Source organism: Phytophthora cinnamomi (assembly GCF_018691715.1).
Source record: "Phytophthora cinnamomi strain GKB4 chromosome Unknown Contig102, whole genome shotgun sequence".
In the NCBI taxonomy this organism is placed as follows: domain Eukaryota; phylum Oomycota; class Peronosporomycetes; order Peronosporales; family Peronosporaceae; genus Phytophthora; species Phytophthora cinnamomi.
In genome coordinates this window covers 656,109-669,794 of record NW_027151035.1, presented here as the reverse complement: position 1 = coordinate 669,794, position 13,686 = coordinate 656,109, and the positions used below count along the sequence as shown (strand labels likewise).

Genomic DNA, 13,686 nt, shown 5'->3' with positions numbered 1-13,686 from the left:
CCAACTGTGCAATAGTAGCTGACACATCGACGCCGGCCGGGGATATAGCTGGTCTCGGAGTTGACACGTCGGGCCTTAGCAACATCTTGCTCGCGCATGGCGACCCAATTTCGATAAACCAGTCGCCCAAACAACAGAACCATATTGAGTTGGGCGTTCATGAGGGTGTCGCGTACGGAGAACCCGTAGCCAGTCGATGAATAGGAGAGAAGTAAGGCATCACCATTACCGTTGTCGTCCACAAATTTTAAGAATACAGCGACGAACATAGCAAAATGCGTCCCGCAGTTGATGGCACTGGAAATGAAAAGCTGGCGTCTATCGCCGACGAGTGCATCGGCGCCGATACTAATCTGCACAATCACGCAGCCCACAAATACAGTGGTGACGCGGATATCCCGTAACATTGCTGTGAAGCAGACCCCGAATACAAGATTGTTCACAGTGAAGTACCAGAAGTCGTACGTGCTTAAGAGTAAGCGCAACATATCGATGCGCACAGAAGCCAGGATGAACGACATACCCGGAAACTGCATCACAGGCGCTAGCACTGCCATCACGGACCCGATTCGCCGTGGTGCAGCGGTTGTCAATAGCATAAGCAAATTTCCGAGCTGTAGCATGACAGCGATTATGTACTTCCATTGGTTCTTGAACGCGTTGAGGCGTCGGATCTGCTCCGGCGTCAGCAGCATGGTTTTGAGCGTCTTTGATGCGTCAAATGCAGGCAATTGCTCAAGTGGCACCAGCTCGAACACGGGCGATCCTCCGAGTGATGCTTGGTGCAGTGAACTCCGCCATGCTTGGCGTGTATTTCCAAGCCGGTTTGTCTCGGGCTGAGGTACAATCGTTGCATGCTGCACCACCGAGTTCCGACCTGGGCAGCCTTTTGTGTTCGTTTTCATGTGAGCTCTTCAGCCCGATCTCAGTACTGTGCTTGTGCTCTACCGTGGCGCTGCCAAGATCATTGATGAACTTGACAATCGCACGCGTCTTGTGGCGGATGGACTTTAGAGGACTCAAGAGGTGGCAGCAAAGCGATTTGTTCCTCCTCCCCCCCCCTCCCCCTCCGTGGACGAGAATAATTCACCTGCCATGTCATGCTATTTCTGCGGGCACACGTTGAACCTCTCACAATGTTATTACCGTCGATGCGAATTTGGGCAGCACGGTCCTCGCCCAGCCAGCGTGGTGAGGTTAAACCACCAGAATAAACAGCAGGCGTATATATACCTGACCAGCGGGAGATAACACTTGAGTTCATACCTGCACCTCCAGCTGGTAGCAGTCGAATAAAAGTGGAACGAAGGAATCGCGCCTCAGCAGACTTCCAACCAAGATTCAATTGCCAATGAGCCTGGCCAAGACAACTCAATCAACAGCCAACAAGTCAAGTGCCAGTTCAGCGCGTTTTTTCCCCGTCAATTCACTGAGCTGGTGCTGGAGGGCGCCTCCGCCTGCGCGGCGTTCGGCAGCACGACGCCCGTGACGATATTGAGGGAGCTCTGCCTGAAGACGGCGTCCACCCTGCTCTTGGTGATCTTGATGCTGGGCGTGACCCACGTGCCGCACGAGCACTGCGAGCCCGACCAGTGCAGCGCCCCGAGCCGCGACTGGCACTTGGGCGTGGGGCAGTGGATCTTGCCCTCGGCCAGCAGCGCCTCGTCCATCCAGGGCAGCGTCTCCTCCAGGAACAGCGACGAGCAGTCCACGAGGCCGCCCGCCTGCTGCTTGAGGTCCTTCAGCCGCCGCCGCGCCGAGATCTGGTGCCGCTCCGGCTCGTGCGCCGTCAGCTGCTCGCTCGTGAACAGCACGCGCCGGCACTTCTTGCACGCGAACTTGGTGGCCGCGTCCTCGGCGGCGGCCGCGTCTGGCAGCTGCAGCTGCAGCTCCACTTGGCGCGGAGACGTCACGTCGGAGGCGTCCGAGCTCGAGGTGTCCATTGCTTTCGTCTTTTTGAGGATTTGTAGCCATCTGTGCCAGGGGTGGCCTCAAATAACGTACGGTATTATTATACAGTAGTACTATTAACGTTACATAGTACTACCGTAGTACTGGTACTTCGGTACGAAGCAAACCTTCGGTTCGACTCAGGGTGACGTGAGTTATTCGTGAGGAGTGTACCATTTGGTGCCTGCTGGAGTCGGGGCCGGCATTTTGCACCGACGCCTCCGAAAGCGGCAGCGTGGCCAGGGCTATCGTGGGAACTTGATGATGTTGATCATGGTGGAGTGAAGGCGACGTGAAGTTTGGAGTGGTTCCGAGTTGTGCTGGCAAAGGTAAATTTCGTTGTGCAGTGTTCCGGAAGAAATCGATCGCTGCTCGAGGCAACGACAATGGGGCTGCTGGGATATTTTGTTTTCCTTCATATTCATATGCTGCTTTCGCATACTTCGTACCATTGAACACAGCAATTGTCCTGGTGGTGGCTAACACATCTACGCGTGTGAATCTCCAGGAATTTCGTTCATAATCGGCGATCAAAACGTTGGCTGGCAGAGGTGAGCCTCTGGGCTCAGCACCCTGACGATTCGCACGAGATAACCGTAATTCAAACCTTGATTCTCGTACATTTCCTTTTTTTTGCTTTTGCTACATTTACGAACGATTTTGTGCATCCAGCCGACACAAGCTCCAGCACCGTTCGTAGCAGCCAGTCGCGCTTGCCAAGGTAACCTCAGTACAATACACGTAGCAGCCACAACAACATGTAAGGTAGTAGTAGATTGGCGCAAGGTGGATGCCTCCACATTTTTTCTTTGGATTCTACGCCGTCACAACAAACGCATTGGATGTGGCAGTGTACGCCGTGAGTGCACCCAGCAAGCTCTTCGAGTACCCGCGGTGCATGAAGCGGTAGGTGCCGGCGACACTCGTGCTGCCGCCCTTGCGGATATTCCACTCGCACGTATTCTTGCTCTCGGCAATGAGGTGCCGTTCCCAATGATAGCGGAGATCCCAGTGTGCGTCGGTCATCACGGTTGAGTACGAGCCGCTCGAGCCGAGTTTTTGGACGTCACAGAACGAGGAAACCAATGCCAGTGCGTTCTTCGGGTGCGCGCCCGCAAATACGGCTGAGGCCACACTACCGACAGCGTATGAACTGGAGGGCTGCGTGCGCACGTGGCTGAAGGAGCGCAGCAAAGGAGACGAGTCGAACACCACACCGGTTTGCAGCGTGATGAGTGAACTGCGGTCGAGCTGCAGAGGTGTGGGCCCCACGTCCAGCTGCACCGAGGAATCCGCCACGGAGGCCGCCACGCGAGCCAATTCCTGCTGCACTGCTGCCAACTGGTTGGGACCGAAGAGCGTTGACGCGCCCTCGTAGTTTTGCGTGAGGTATTCCTCCTTGGTGGTCAAGTACTGCGCGTAAGCGTTGCTAATGGAGGCGAGCTCGACTTCGGTCACCCCAGCTCCAGCCAGCGCCGTCTTCACAGTGTCTCGGATGCGTCTGCCAGCCATGGTCGTGACTTCGAAATTGGTGACAGCGATGGCGAACTGACCGATCTTGACGACCTGCACCGGCAGGATGTTGGGCACCCAGGGCACGGGCTCCATGAGTCCGACGGCCAGCAGCGGCACCTTGTTAGCATTCTGGCAGGTCTGCACCCACTGCGGCGTCTCCTTGATGACAGCTCCAATGGTCTTGAAGAGCACGTTGGCCTTCAGGTTGGCCTCTGTGAACATGCTCAGCCCACGACCATCCTCGGTACCTGCAGCGAAATTCTGTCCCACAACAGCGGGGCAGGTTCTATGGGCGTAGGGGCTGGCAGTGGTGGGTTTGACGCCGTTCAGTGAGACGTTGGAGAAGTCGACGTAGGAGAGGTTGGCGACGACGGGGCCCTGGATGAGCTCCGATTTCCCCTTGATAAGCCCCGACAGTGTGTCGTACTGCCGCTTGCCCATGATTTCAGCGGACTCGATCGTGGTGTTGCCCTCCCCACGGAAAGTGCCGTTGCCGTTGTCGATTAGGTTTGGGCTCACATCGCCAGCATTGGCAATTCCGATGGCGACAATCACATTGTCGAGCTCGTCCTCGAGCAGAAATTCGGCGTACCCCTTGTTGTCTCCACTAACCAACCGATTCTTTGCAGTGAGACTAGTCGGATGCACAGGGTAGAATGCCAACACCCCTCGAAGCTTGCCAGAGCTGCTGAAGAATTGCAGCGCGCGCATCGTCGTGTCAATGTTGCTGCTGTACCTTGCTCGCTCGGACGCAGGATTAGCCAGATAAGCACTTGGTGAACGGTTGTTGCCTCCTTTGGTGACCTCACCCTTGCTCCAGCGGATCGTTCCGCTATGAGATGAGCTGTGCGCCTTGTCGATAGCGTCCAGGATGCCTCTGACGATCTTGTCGAAGTTCTCACTGACGAATCCGAGGATAGAGACGTCGTAGAGAAAATATCCGGCAGTGCCTCCGGGACTTGCGTGAGTGTGAGATGCGTGAAGCACGACATTTTGTTCGGTGTAGGCGCCACGATACTTGATGGCAAGCTCGGCAAGAACTTTTTGGTGCACAAGTTGCATGACGGACATCAAGTCGCAGTGGACGAACATGACGCGTTTGTTGGTGTCGGGATCTTCGATCAGGAACGCGCGAGCGTGCAGACGGTTTAAAATGCCAGCAGAGCTCTCCGTTGAGTCGGCGAACCCCATCATGACGACGTCGGCAGCGGGGCCAGTGATGTCGCTTTTTCCAATGCCGATGTTGTATGCCGCAGGAAGCTGGATTAGGACACTAAGCAGCAGGAAAAGCACGTAGGAGCTTACGATGGCACGAATCATCTTGGCTAGTTGATGTTTGAGCTTGGAAGTAGTGGTTTGAGCTCGCGCAGGAAGTTTTGAGAATGGTCAGCTTGAATGGCCTTGTGCTAGCCCCGATATTGTTTTGGACTATCACTAAAAGCCTTCAGACGTCAAAAAATTCCCTTACAGCCACAACTCATAGTCACTTTGTGCATGTAAGCGGCGTAACAAAGCTGCAACAACTTGACTTGATGGAGGTGGCTTGGGCGACGAGCAGTAACTCCAAAAGATCTGGCATCTTCTCAAGTTTGTGGATGTAAAGGGCGCTGCTTGAGAATTTCCCCGCTTTCATATTGAACTCATTGGGATACTTTGCGTCAAGTATACCCACTCGTGTGCATATAGATACTTTTGAGGAGAAGCATTCGGCCTTCTAGTACATATCATAGACAATAACTCCACCATCGTCTCCAGCCGCAACTAGCTGGTTCTCCGATGCTTCTACCGCCCTAACTGCTGCCTGGTTCGCGCCGAGACCATATAACAGCTTGCCTTGCTTCCAGTCGTGCACATGCAGCATACCATTTCCAGCTCCGCTAAAGCATAGCTGGCTGCGAACATGCAGCGAATAAATGAAGTCCAAGTGCTCGGTGAAGCTGTGCACGACACCGTAGGATTGCCTCTTGTCCAGCACGTTGATGACTCCATCGGCGCCGCCTGTTATCAGTATGTTGGCATCCTCCGCCGGTTCTCGAAGGAAGCCCACCGCACCAGATTTGCCGCTGCGTGGATCGACGTGGAGCTCAAGCGAGAACGCCGCACTCTTCTGTCTCGTATCCCACACCTTAATTGCACCGTCCTGCCCTCCGGAAAAGAACACCGACGCCTCATCCGTGCCGTCGTCGCCTCTACTGCCCAGCACGCTGGTGGTGTGTCCTCGGTGTGCATTAGCGTGCTTGCGGAGCACCTTGTTCGCGTGCAAGTCGATCAGCTGCACGCCTCCGTCGCGGTCTCCGCACACCGCCGCCTGCTGTTGGCCGCCGAGCAGCAGCGACACGTCCAGAATCGGCGCCGTGCCCGCCTTAATGACGCTGATCTCGCGCTGGCGGCTCGACGCGCGTCGACCGACGTTCCAGAGCCTTAGCATCTTGTCGTAGCCCGCGCTAAGCGCCACCTCGTCGCCCACAGCCAGCACGCACGACACGGATCCACTGTGGCCGAGCAGGTCCTCGCACTTGACGCCCGTGGCGTCCCACAGACAGAGTTTGCTGTCCATGCCGCCGCTGAGGACGCGCCGATCCGGCAAGTGCGCGACGCAGGTGACCCACTCCGTGTGGCCGAACTTCTTGGTGTACAGCGTCCTGGAGCGACTACCACTACTGCTACTGCTACTGCTACTACTGCTAGCTCCGCGCGATGGTCTACTGGACGAGGACGAGCCGCCGCCGCTTAGAGGAACCACGTAGAGCGCGTGGTCGCTGCTGCCCACGACCACCTCGCTCTCGTCCGCACTCAGGCTCATGCACATGAGCGGCTGCGCCGACACGGCGTGCAGTTGGCCCTCAGGGGCACTCGGGCCCTGCAGCCACGCGCCTCCGAGCGCTGAGTCAGTCGTCGCGGATGACGTCCGCTTGGCTGCGGGCAACGTCATCTTCGTCTTGGCCTCCCGCGGGTCGAGCGGCGCCTCGTTGGGTTCGTGTCTTTCCCTCCCCGAACGTGCCGCCTCCGCTGCCGACAGCTCCTCGAAGGCGGCGTCGAACGCCTCCATGTAGCGGTCGTTTTCGCGGTGGGAGGCGGCCGCTCGGTGCGCCACGCGAGCTGCGCCGCCGGCCTCCCGTTGGTCGCCGCCTCTTCCCGCACGCACGGGACGGACCTTCACGCGTGAGAGGGCGTCGCCCGCGTCCTCGCACTCGACCGCGAGGCCCGAGGAAGCGTACTCCTCCAGGCGCAGGTGCCGCCCAGCCATGGTGCTCAGTCTTGAGCTGCTCAGCTCAGGTGATAAGATCGTTTTGGGTGGACCACATGGATCTGATTACAAAGTGCAACTCTGCACACATGTCGCATACGGGAACTTCAATGAAGGATAGTTCGGCTAAGTTAACGGCGTCCCACTGCAGCTGTAGTGAGGGAGTATGGATGATACTTAAGCTAAAAACCGCTGTATGCCAAGTACAGTACGGGAACCCAGCGCAAGCCATCGAAATGCTACGTTGGCTCGCATTGTTGGCCCCGCACGTTGCTGCCTGCAGAGACCACGGCGGTGACGTGGCGAGGCCCGTTGGTGCACTGGTGCACGCAATTAGCCCCGCGAGGAGCGTGGCCTTCGCGTGCCGGTAGCGGTGATGAAGCTCGCCCGCCGTGCTGCTTGGGCGGATGCGCAGCAGTTTTTTGAGAGGCGCCTGGCGGGCTTTGCCGCACCTGGTTGAACACCGGCTTTCAACGCGGCTTGAAGCTCCAGCTGGGCGTTTTGGCCAGGCCAGCGCCGCCCACGTGTCGCCCAGGCTCGCGGAGGTGGCCTTTCCTGAGTGAGCAAAGAAACGCTTTGCGCGGACCGCGACTATTAGCCGTTTTTGGCTCGGCCAAACGCGGGGGCAACTTGATGTACAAGTTGCAGCAGGCGTTGCGCTCCAAGCACTGTAGCCCTTCGCACTGCTGGCCGAAATACACCCGGACGTTCCTGCCGGCCTGTGCTGCTCTACGTTTTCGGCCATCGTTGCTGCAAATAATGTCCAACATGTTGAACTCGCACGTCGAGACTGCGCAGGCGTTGGGTGCAACGCGCGACGCACAGCCCCGCCAAATCCAGTGTATCAGACGCCATTTCACTGAAAACGGATGCCAAACGCACATATCGCGCGCTGCGACGGCCACCACGGGGTCATCAAGGCGCAAACGGCCGATCTCTAGCTTCCACCTTCAGCCCAAATGCATGCCAGCTGAGTGTCGCCGCTGTACTACATGGTTGTCTCTGAGGGTGTCTAGGGGTACTCTCGATGCTCTTATATGGGAGATGCTCTTATATGGGATGGATGGGGGCACGACGAGCGGACGAGAAGAACATTCTCGATGCAATTCATACTTTGCGCCGTCAGCGGCTTCATCGGCGCGGAACATGGCGACCAAGCGTATTAATGGCATCATCAAGAAGCTGGATTGGAAGGAAGTCGAGGCTACTTTGTTCTCTACTGAGCGCGTTGACGCGGATCCTGGATTTGAAGTTTGTGAAGCCTCGTTAGAAGACTGGGAGAGATATGTCAAGTCGGAGAATCAAGCGCTGGTGTCGAGGGCGATGGCATTTGAAGATGGTAGAATCTACATTGTCGAGCTACCGACCGAGATACACGATAACTTCTGTCGTGACCTGGACTTCGCTATCTTGACTGCGACTGGCACGGGAAATCAGCACTTGCGGCCACGAGGATCGAGTTACGTTGAATCTCTTCGAAAGCTTGAGCCCGATTGCAGTTTTGGTCCTCCTCCCGGTATTGGTGCCGCTCTGCCAGTTGGAATGGATTGGGGAGAATACCACACATTGAAGGTGGAAGTGGGAGTCTCACGAGGATGGCCCTACCTGGATCGAAAAGCGGATCAATGGAGGCAATTTCCCGGCGTCGAGTACATTCTCTGCATTCGTCTATCACCAGCGCTGCGGGTTCGTCAGTACAAGCTCTACACGGTGGTTAATCGAGCAAATCCACTTCCGGCCATGAATCCGATACCTATCGTCAATCCGACAAATGTGGCATTCAATTCGCGCCGTCTGTTAGGCCTCGTTGGACGAGGTGGCACTCCCCAAGGCTTTTCTCGGCCCAATGTAGTGATCGATTTATTTCCGCTCGTAGAGAGGCTAATTCAGGAAAACTAGTGAAGACATGTTTAAGTGTCGATGCATATCGTCAGCGATTCGCGGAGCGATGGGCGGCGTTTAATGAACTTTATATTCTCACCATCTACTACCTTATTTTAGTGCCCAAATGTATTAGATCCACCTTAGAATACGAACCAACCACTTCTGAACCTAACCGAGCAGAACCAGTATATACCACTATCAAAACAAAAAGCCCGGTATTCACAAAAAATGGCCAAGAGGCATTAAAAAACGATTGAGTCACCATGAGTCACCACCTTCCGCTCAATGACAGCCGCCTACAGTAACTCTAGATATAAGAGTCAGCATGAGTCGCCGAGTCACCACTTTTTGCAACTTCCTCCCACTATATATACTTTATAGTCACTACAGTCTTTTGCCTGAATAAAGAACACCTGATATATATTCAAAGCCCAAGGTCATCGGACTATACAGGCAAAATGCTTGAGCCTCGATAACAGCAAAAAACTAAATTATGTTAATTGAGGATGAAACTGATATCAGCCTTACTAAGCAGACCGGTGTGTTGCCAACAGTGCTCAATAGTCTCAGCGGGTAACTCCCGCCATGCATCCGCACACCATTGAATTCCTCGAAGCATTCCTACCTTGTAGGGTTGATCGTTGCCATTTTCGATCTCGTGCATGGATACCAGCTTTTCGTCGATGTCCTCGGTTTGCGGTCTCTGATTGGCGGAATCGTTGTAGATACCATCTAATTGGCGGAATCCCAAGTTCAACCCTTCTTGTAGCAGTGCAAGTGGCTACAACTTCAGTAACATCAGAAACAGAAGGTTATCAGCTTCTACCTGTTCTTTATTCAGGCAAAAGACTGTACTATATCATGTATGTCTCTATCATACTATACGTTCTTATAAGTATATATATTGAATATTGATAAAAAGTGGTGACTCAGTTGACTCAGGTAAATAGAGGTCGTTCTACAATGACTTAGAGAATGAATAAACATCGAAATGAAATAGCTGATGAGTCACCATAGTGGTGACTCAGTGATACCTCATGGTGATTCAGTGGTGAATCACTCGAAATCGACATCTACAGCGACACTCGAACGATAATCCGCTATTGTGACTCCCGCTGGAGCGCTCCAGAGTGTGACATCATAAAAAAATTATGATCCTCACTGATACTTAGCGCGCAACTGCCCAAGACTTGGTATTTCCACTATATAAACCTTGGCTGGAGAAGTATTCTTGGTAATGCGATTAATGTCATCCAGGGTAATTTTCGACTCAACTACGACTTCTGGCTTTGATTTGGGAGTTAGCAATGCGTAGTAGTTCTCATCAATGCGAATTGGTTCTGACTCGTGCGTTTCAATGTATTCAACATCCATTGCTGTGTGTATATTAGAACGAAGTAAAATTGTATTACAGCTCGATCTCGCAGCAGCCGATATCTACCATAATCAGCTGTCCGTATTTGAATGGATGTTCCCGGCAGAGCAATTGATCGACCCTTAAAACAAACGCATTTCGGTTTGGATCATATGATATAAAACGGCACCAAAAGGCTTCTCCCTGGCCACATACTTTTACGAAGAACCCGTCATTATTGTCATATTTGTCGATTGTTCTGTAATCCAGAATTGTAAGATCCATCTCTATACTGAGCGATTGATCAAAAATTATCATACTGATCTTTGAAGAGTTTGAAGAACTTATCTAATTGATTGTGTTGCAGATAGTAGAGCCACAGAACACTATACTGCCCACAGTGTCCACATCGAGGATTTTGGATGCCGATTTCGCGGTAGGAATAATCTTTTGGAATGACACGAGGCCTTGGTAATCCTAGAGGGTCGAAGTAGGCCTTATCTCTGTTTGAGACTGCCATCTAGTGTTGGCCGCCAATCATCGGATTTCCCATGTTGATTATGCAATAGTCTTTGCTTTTGTCTAAATTCTGTTTGAAATCAATATGATCTACTTTGACTCCAAGAGAATTGGCGAGTTTCATGAGTTGATCATCCGTCGTTCTAGACAATTTAATACTTCTTTTTTTGCTCATGGTGCTTTTATTTTTTCGGCAAGTACAACATAATCGTCATCAATATAATCGCATAAACTATGTCTTCCGCTTCCGATATTTCTGCTTTCGAACACTCCGTCGAACCAGCTCCAGCTGATACGCTCTTCTGTGATAAGAAATGGGCATACGTTCAGGATTCGACTAGTAACACTGGTCAGTATGTCGGGCAAATCCAATTTAATCTTTCGACCATCTCTTCGCAGGCCGCATTTGTGAATTGGGAAGAAGCTGTTATCGAGCTTCCAATTAAGCTTCTAATTCTCAATGGCGGTGCCGGTTCGGTCACTTCAACTGCAGCCTGTACTATTGACCAATTGGTACCTAAGGCCGGCGCATGGCAATTCATTGATAGTGTTCAAGTTGTTATTGACAGAACCACTGTCCAAACGAATCAGGTTCATGAGAATATGAATACAACGTTCAAGGCTCTGACTGAAACCGATTACAACTCGTATGTCAAGCATGGGCCAACCAGCAATTTTGTATTGGATGAATATTCCACGCCAACGATCCAAGGGACTAGCGGAGCTGCGCAATCGCTCGATAACTTGGCTACTTCGTCGTTTATGACAGCTACTACACCTTTGCCCGTCCAAGTTCGCGGTAGTATAAAGCAATATCGTATGAAGTAGTTGAAGTAACTGCTATATTTAGAGAAAAATACTGAAATTTGGGTTTACTCCAAGGTGGATTTAGTACAGGGCAAATTGGTGGTGAGTATTCCAGCGGCAGCATGCCGAAGGAGCCGAAACACACGTTCGCCGCACGCGCGCGCGTCCTTGATGCTCACCGAGACGGCGGCGACTGGATGCTAGTAGCGCACCACAATGGTATTCCTCCCACCATTGCACGTAATATTGTCGAGCGGGGGACACCAGAGCTGATGAAGAGAGGCGGGGCGCGTGCTTCCACCACTATCTGCACACCAGCGATGGAGAGCGCGCTGGTAGACTACAGTACATGTACAACTGACAGGCTGCATCAGCGCCTTGAAAGCACGCATTAAGGATTACCTTGCGCTCAGCCACGAGGAGGTGATGAACGTTCCTTACGGTCAGAAGACCGAGCTGCGAATGCAGCTACTCGAGAAGGCAGCCGAGCATGCGATGCCATGCATGGACCTCCGCCTGGTCAATAAAATGGCTCGCCACTGTGCTCTGTCCGTGGCGGCCGCTATCCGCGGCGAGCCCATGAAGTACGGGACTTAGCTGTGGACTAAATCCACTTTGGAGTACAAGCCAAAATTTGAGAAAATGTGTTTTTCAATTTTATGTCTAAATTTTTGCTCCCATTCCATGTTGCTTTACACTACCGCGAACTTGGACGGGCAAAGGTGTAGTAATGTTGGTGAGTTTGGATTGGCTAACACCTACTCGAGCAGGGGAGCCGCTGAACGACCGCTCTTGACCAACAAAGCTCGAAGCTTGCATTCGATGTTATGAGAGGCAGCGCAAATCTTCAAAGCCTCAGGTCTATGTAGCACCTGCTGGTGCTGGTGCTGTTGCTGCTGGTTCGCCATTCTACGTCGCGCATTATCTCGCCTGCATTAAATTGCGGGATATCTGTGACTACTTCAAGAAATGCCCAATGCAGAAGAATTCTTGGTGTACAGCATCTTGGCGCAACTACCACTACTGCTACTGCTACTACTGCTACTGCTAGCTCCGCACGATGGTCTACTGAACGAGGACGAGCCGCCGCCGCTTAGAGGAACCACGTAGAGCGCGTGGTCGCTGCTGCCCACGACCACCTCGCTCTCGTCCGCACTCAGGCTCATGCACATGAGCGGCTGCGCCGACACGGCGTGCAGTTGGCCCTCAGGGGCACTCGGGCCCTGCAGCCACGCGCCTCCAAGCGCTGAGTCAGTCGTCGCGGATGACGTCCGCTTGGCTGCGGGCAACGTCATCTTCGTCTTGGCCTCTCGCGGGTCGAGCGGCGCCTCGTCGGGTTCGTGTCTTTCCCTCCCCGAACGTGCCGCCTCCGCTGCCGACAGCTCCTCGAAGGCGGCGTCGAACGCCTCCATGTAGCGGTCGTTCTCGCGGTGGGAGGCGGCCGCTCGGTGCGCCACGCGAGCTGCGCCGCCGGCCTCCTGCTGGTCGCCGCCTCTTCCCGCACGCACGGGACGGACCTTCACGCGTGAGAGGGCGTCGCCCGCGTCCTCGCACTCGACCGCGAGGCCCGAGGAAGCGTACTCCTCCAGGCGCAGGTGTCGCCCAGCCATGGTGCTCAGTCTTGAGCTGCTCAGCTCAGGTGATAAGATCGTTTTGGGTGGACCACATGGATCTGATTACAAAGTGCAACTCTGCACACATGTCGCATACGGGAACTTCAATGAAGGATAGTTCGGCTAAGTTAACGGCGTCCCACTGCAGCTGTAGTGAGGGAGTATGAACGATACTTAAGCTAAAAACCGCTGTATGCCAAGTACAGTACGGGAACCCAGCGCAAGCCATCGAAATGCTACGTTGGCTCGCATTGTTGGCCCCGCACGTTGCTGCCTGCAGAGACCACGGCGGTGACGTGGCGAGGCCCGTTGGTGCACTGGTGCACGCAATTAGCCCCGCGAGGAGCGTGGCCTTCGCGTGCCGGTAGCGGTGATGAAGCTCGCCCGCCGTGCTGCTTGGGCGGATGCGCAGCAGTTTTTTGAGAGGCGCCTGGCGGGCTTTGCCGCACCTGGTTGAACACCGGCTTTCAACGCGGCTTGAAGCTCCAGCTGGGCGTTTTGGCCAGGCCAGCGCCGCCCACGTGTCGCCCAGGCTCGCGGAGGTGGCCTTTCCTGAGTGAGCAAAGAAACGCTTTGCGCGGACCGCGACTATTAGCCGTTTTTGGCTCGGCCAAACGCGGGGGCAACTTGATGTACAAGTTGCAGCAGGCGTTGCGCTCCAAGCACTGTAGCCCTTCGCACTGCTGGCCGAAATACACCCGGACGTTCCTGCCGGCCTGTGCTGCTCTACGTTTTCGGCCATCGTTGCTGCAAATAATGTCCAACATGTTGAACTCGCACGTCGAGACTGCGCAGGC

The 13,686-nt window shown here is 54.1% G+C and overlaps 4 protein-coding genes across 4 annotated transcripts; all 4 read right to left on the bottom strand.

Annotated features, from left to right (window-relative positions):
• Positions 1-1,421: 1,421 nt before the first annotated feature.
• Positions 1,422-1,943, bottom strand: IUM83_07982 (dual specificity protein phosphatase 12-like; the record flags this gene model as incomplete). Its single annotated transcript, XM_067932326.1, has 1 exon — positions 1,422-1,943. One exon carries the CDS (start codon positions 1,941-1,943, stop codon positions 1,422-1,424), a length of 522 nt encoding a protein of 173 aa, XP_067782915.1.
• An 823-nt stretch (positions 1,944-2,766) lies between these two features.
• IUM83_07981 (Neutral ceramidase) lies at positions 2,767-4,785 on the bottom strand (the record flags this gene model as incomplete). The annotated part of the gene is made up of 1 exon (XM_067932325.1): positions 2,767-4,785. The coding sequence occupies one exon, from the start codon at positions 4,783-4,785 to the stop codon at positions 2,767-2,769; it is 2,019 nt and encodes a 672-aa protein (XP_067782917.1).
• Positions 4,786-5,733: 948 nt separating this feature from the next.
• Positions 5,734-6,712, bottom strand: IUM83_07980 (uncharacterized protein; the record flags this gene model as incomplete). Its single annotated transcript, XM_067932324.1, has 2 exons — positions 5,734-5,745; positions 5,804-6,712. 2 exons carry the CDS (start codon positions 6,710-6,712, stop codon positions 5,734-5,736), a joined length of 921 nt encoding a protein of 306 aa, XP_067783048.1.
• A 5,526-nt stretch (positions 6,713-12,238) lies between these two features.
• On the bottom strand, positions 12,239-12,886 carry IUM83_07979 (F-box/WD repeat-containing protein 7; the record flags this gene model as incomplete). Its single annotated transcript, XM_067932323.1, has 1 exon — positions 12,239-12,886. One exon carries the CDS (start codon positions 12,884-12,886, stop codon positions 12,239-12,241), a length of 648 nt encoding a protein of 215 aa, XP_067782980.1.
• Positions 12,887-13,686: the final 800 nt, after the last annotated feature.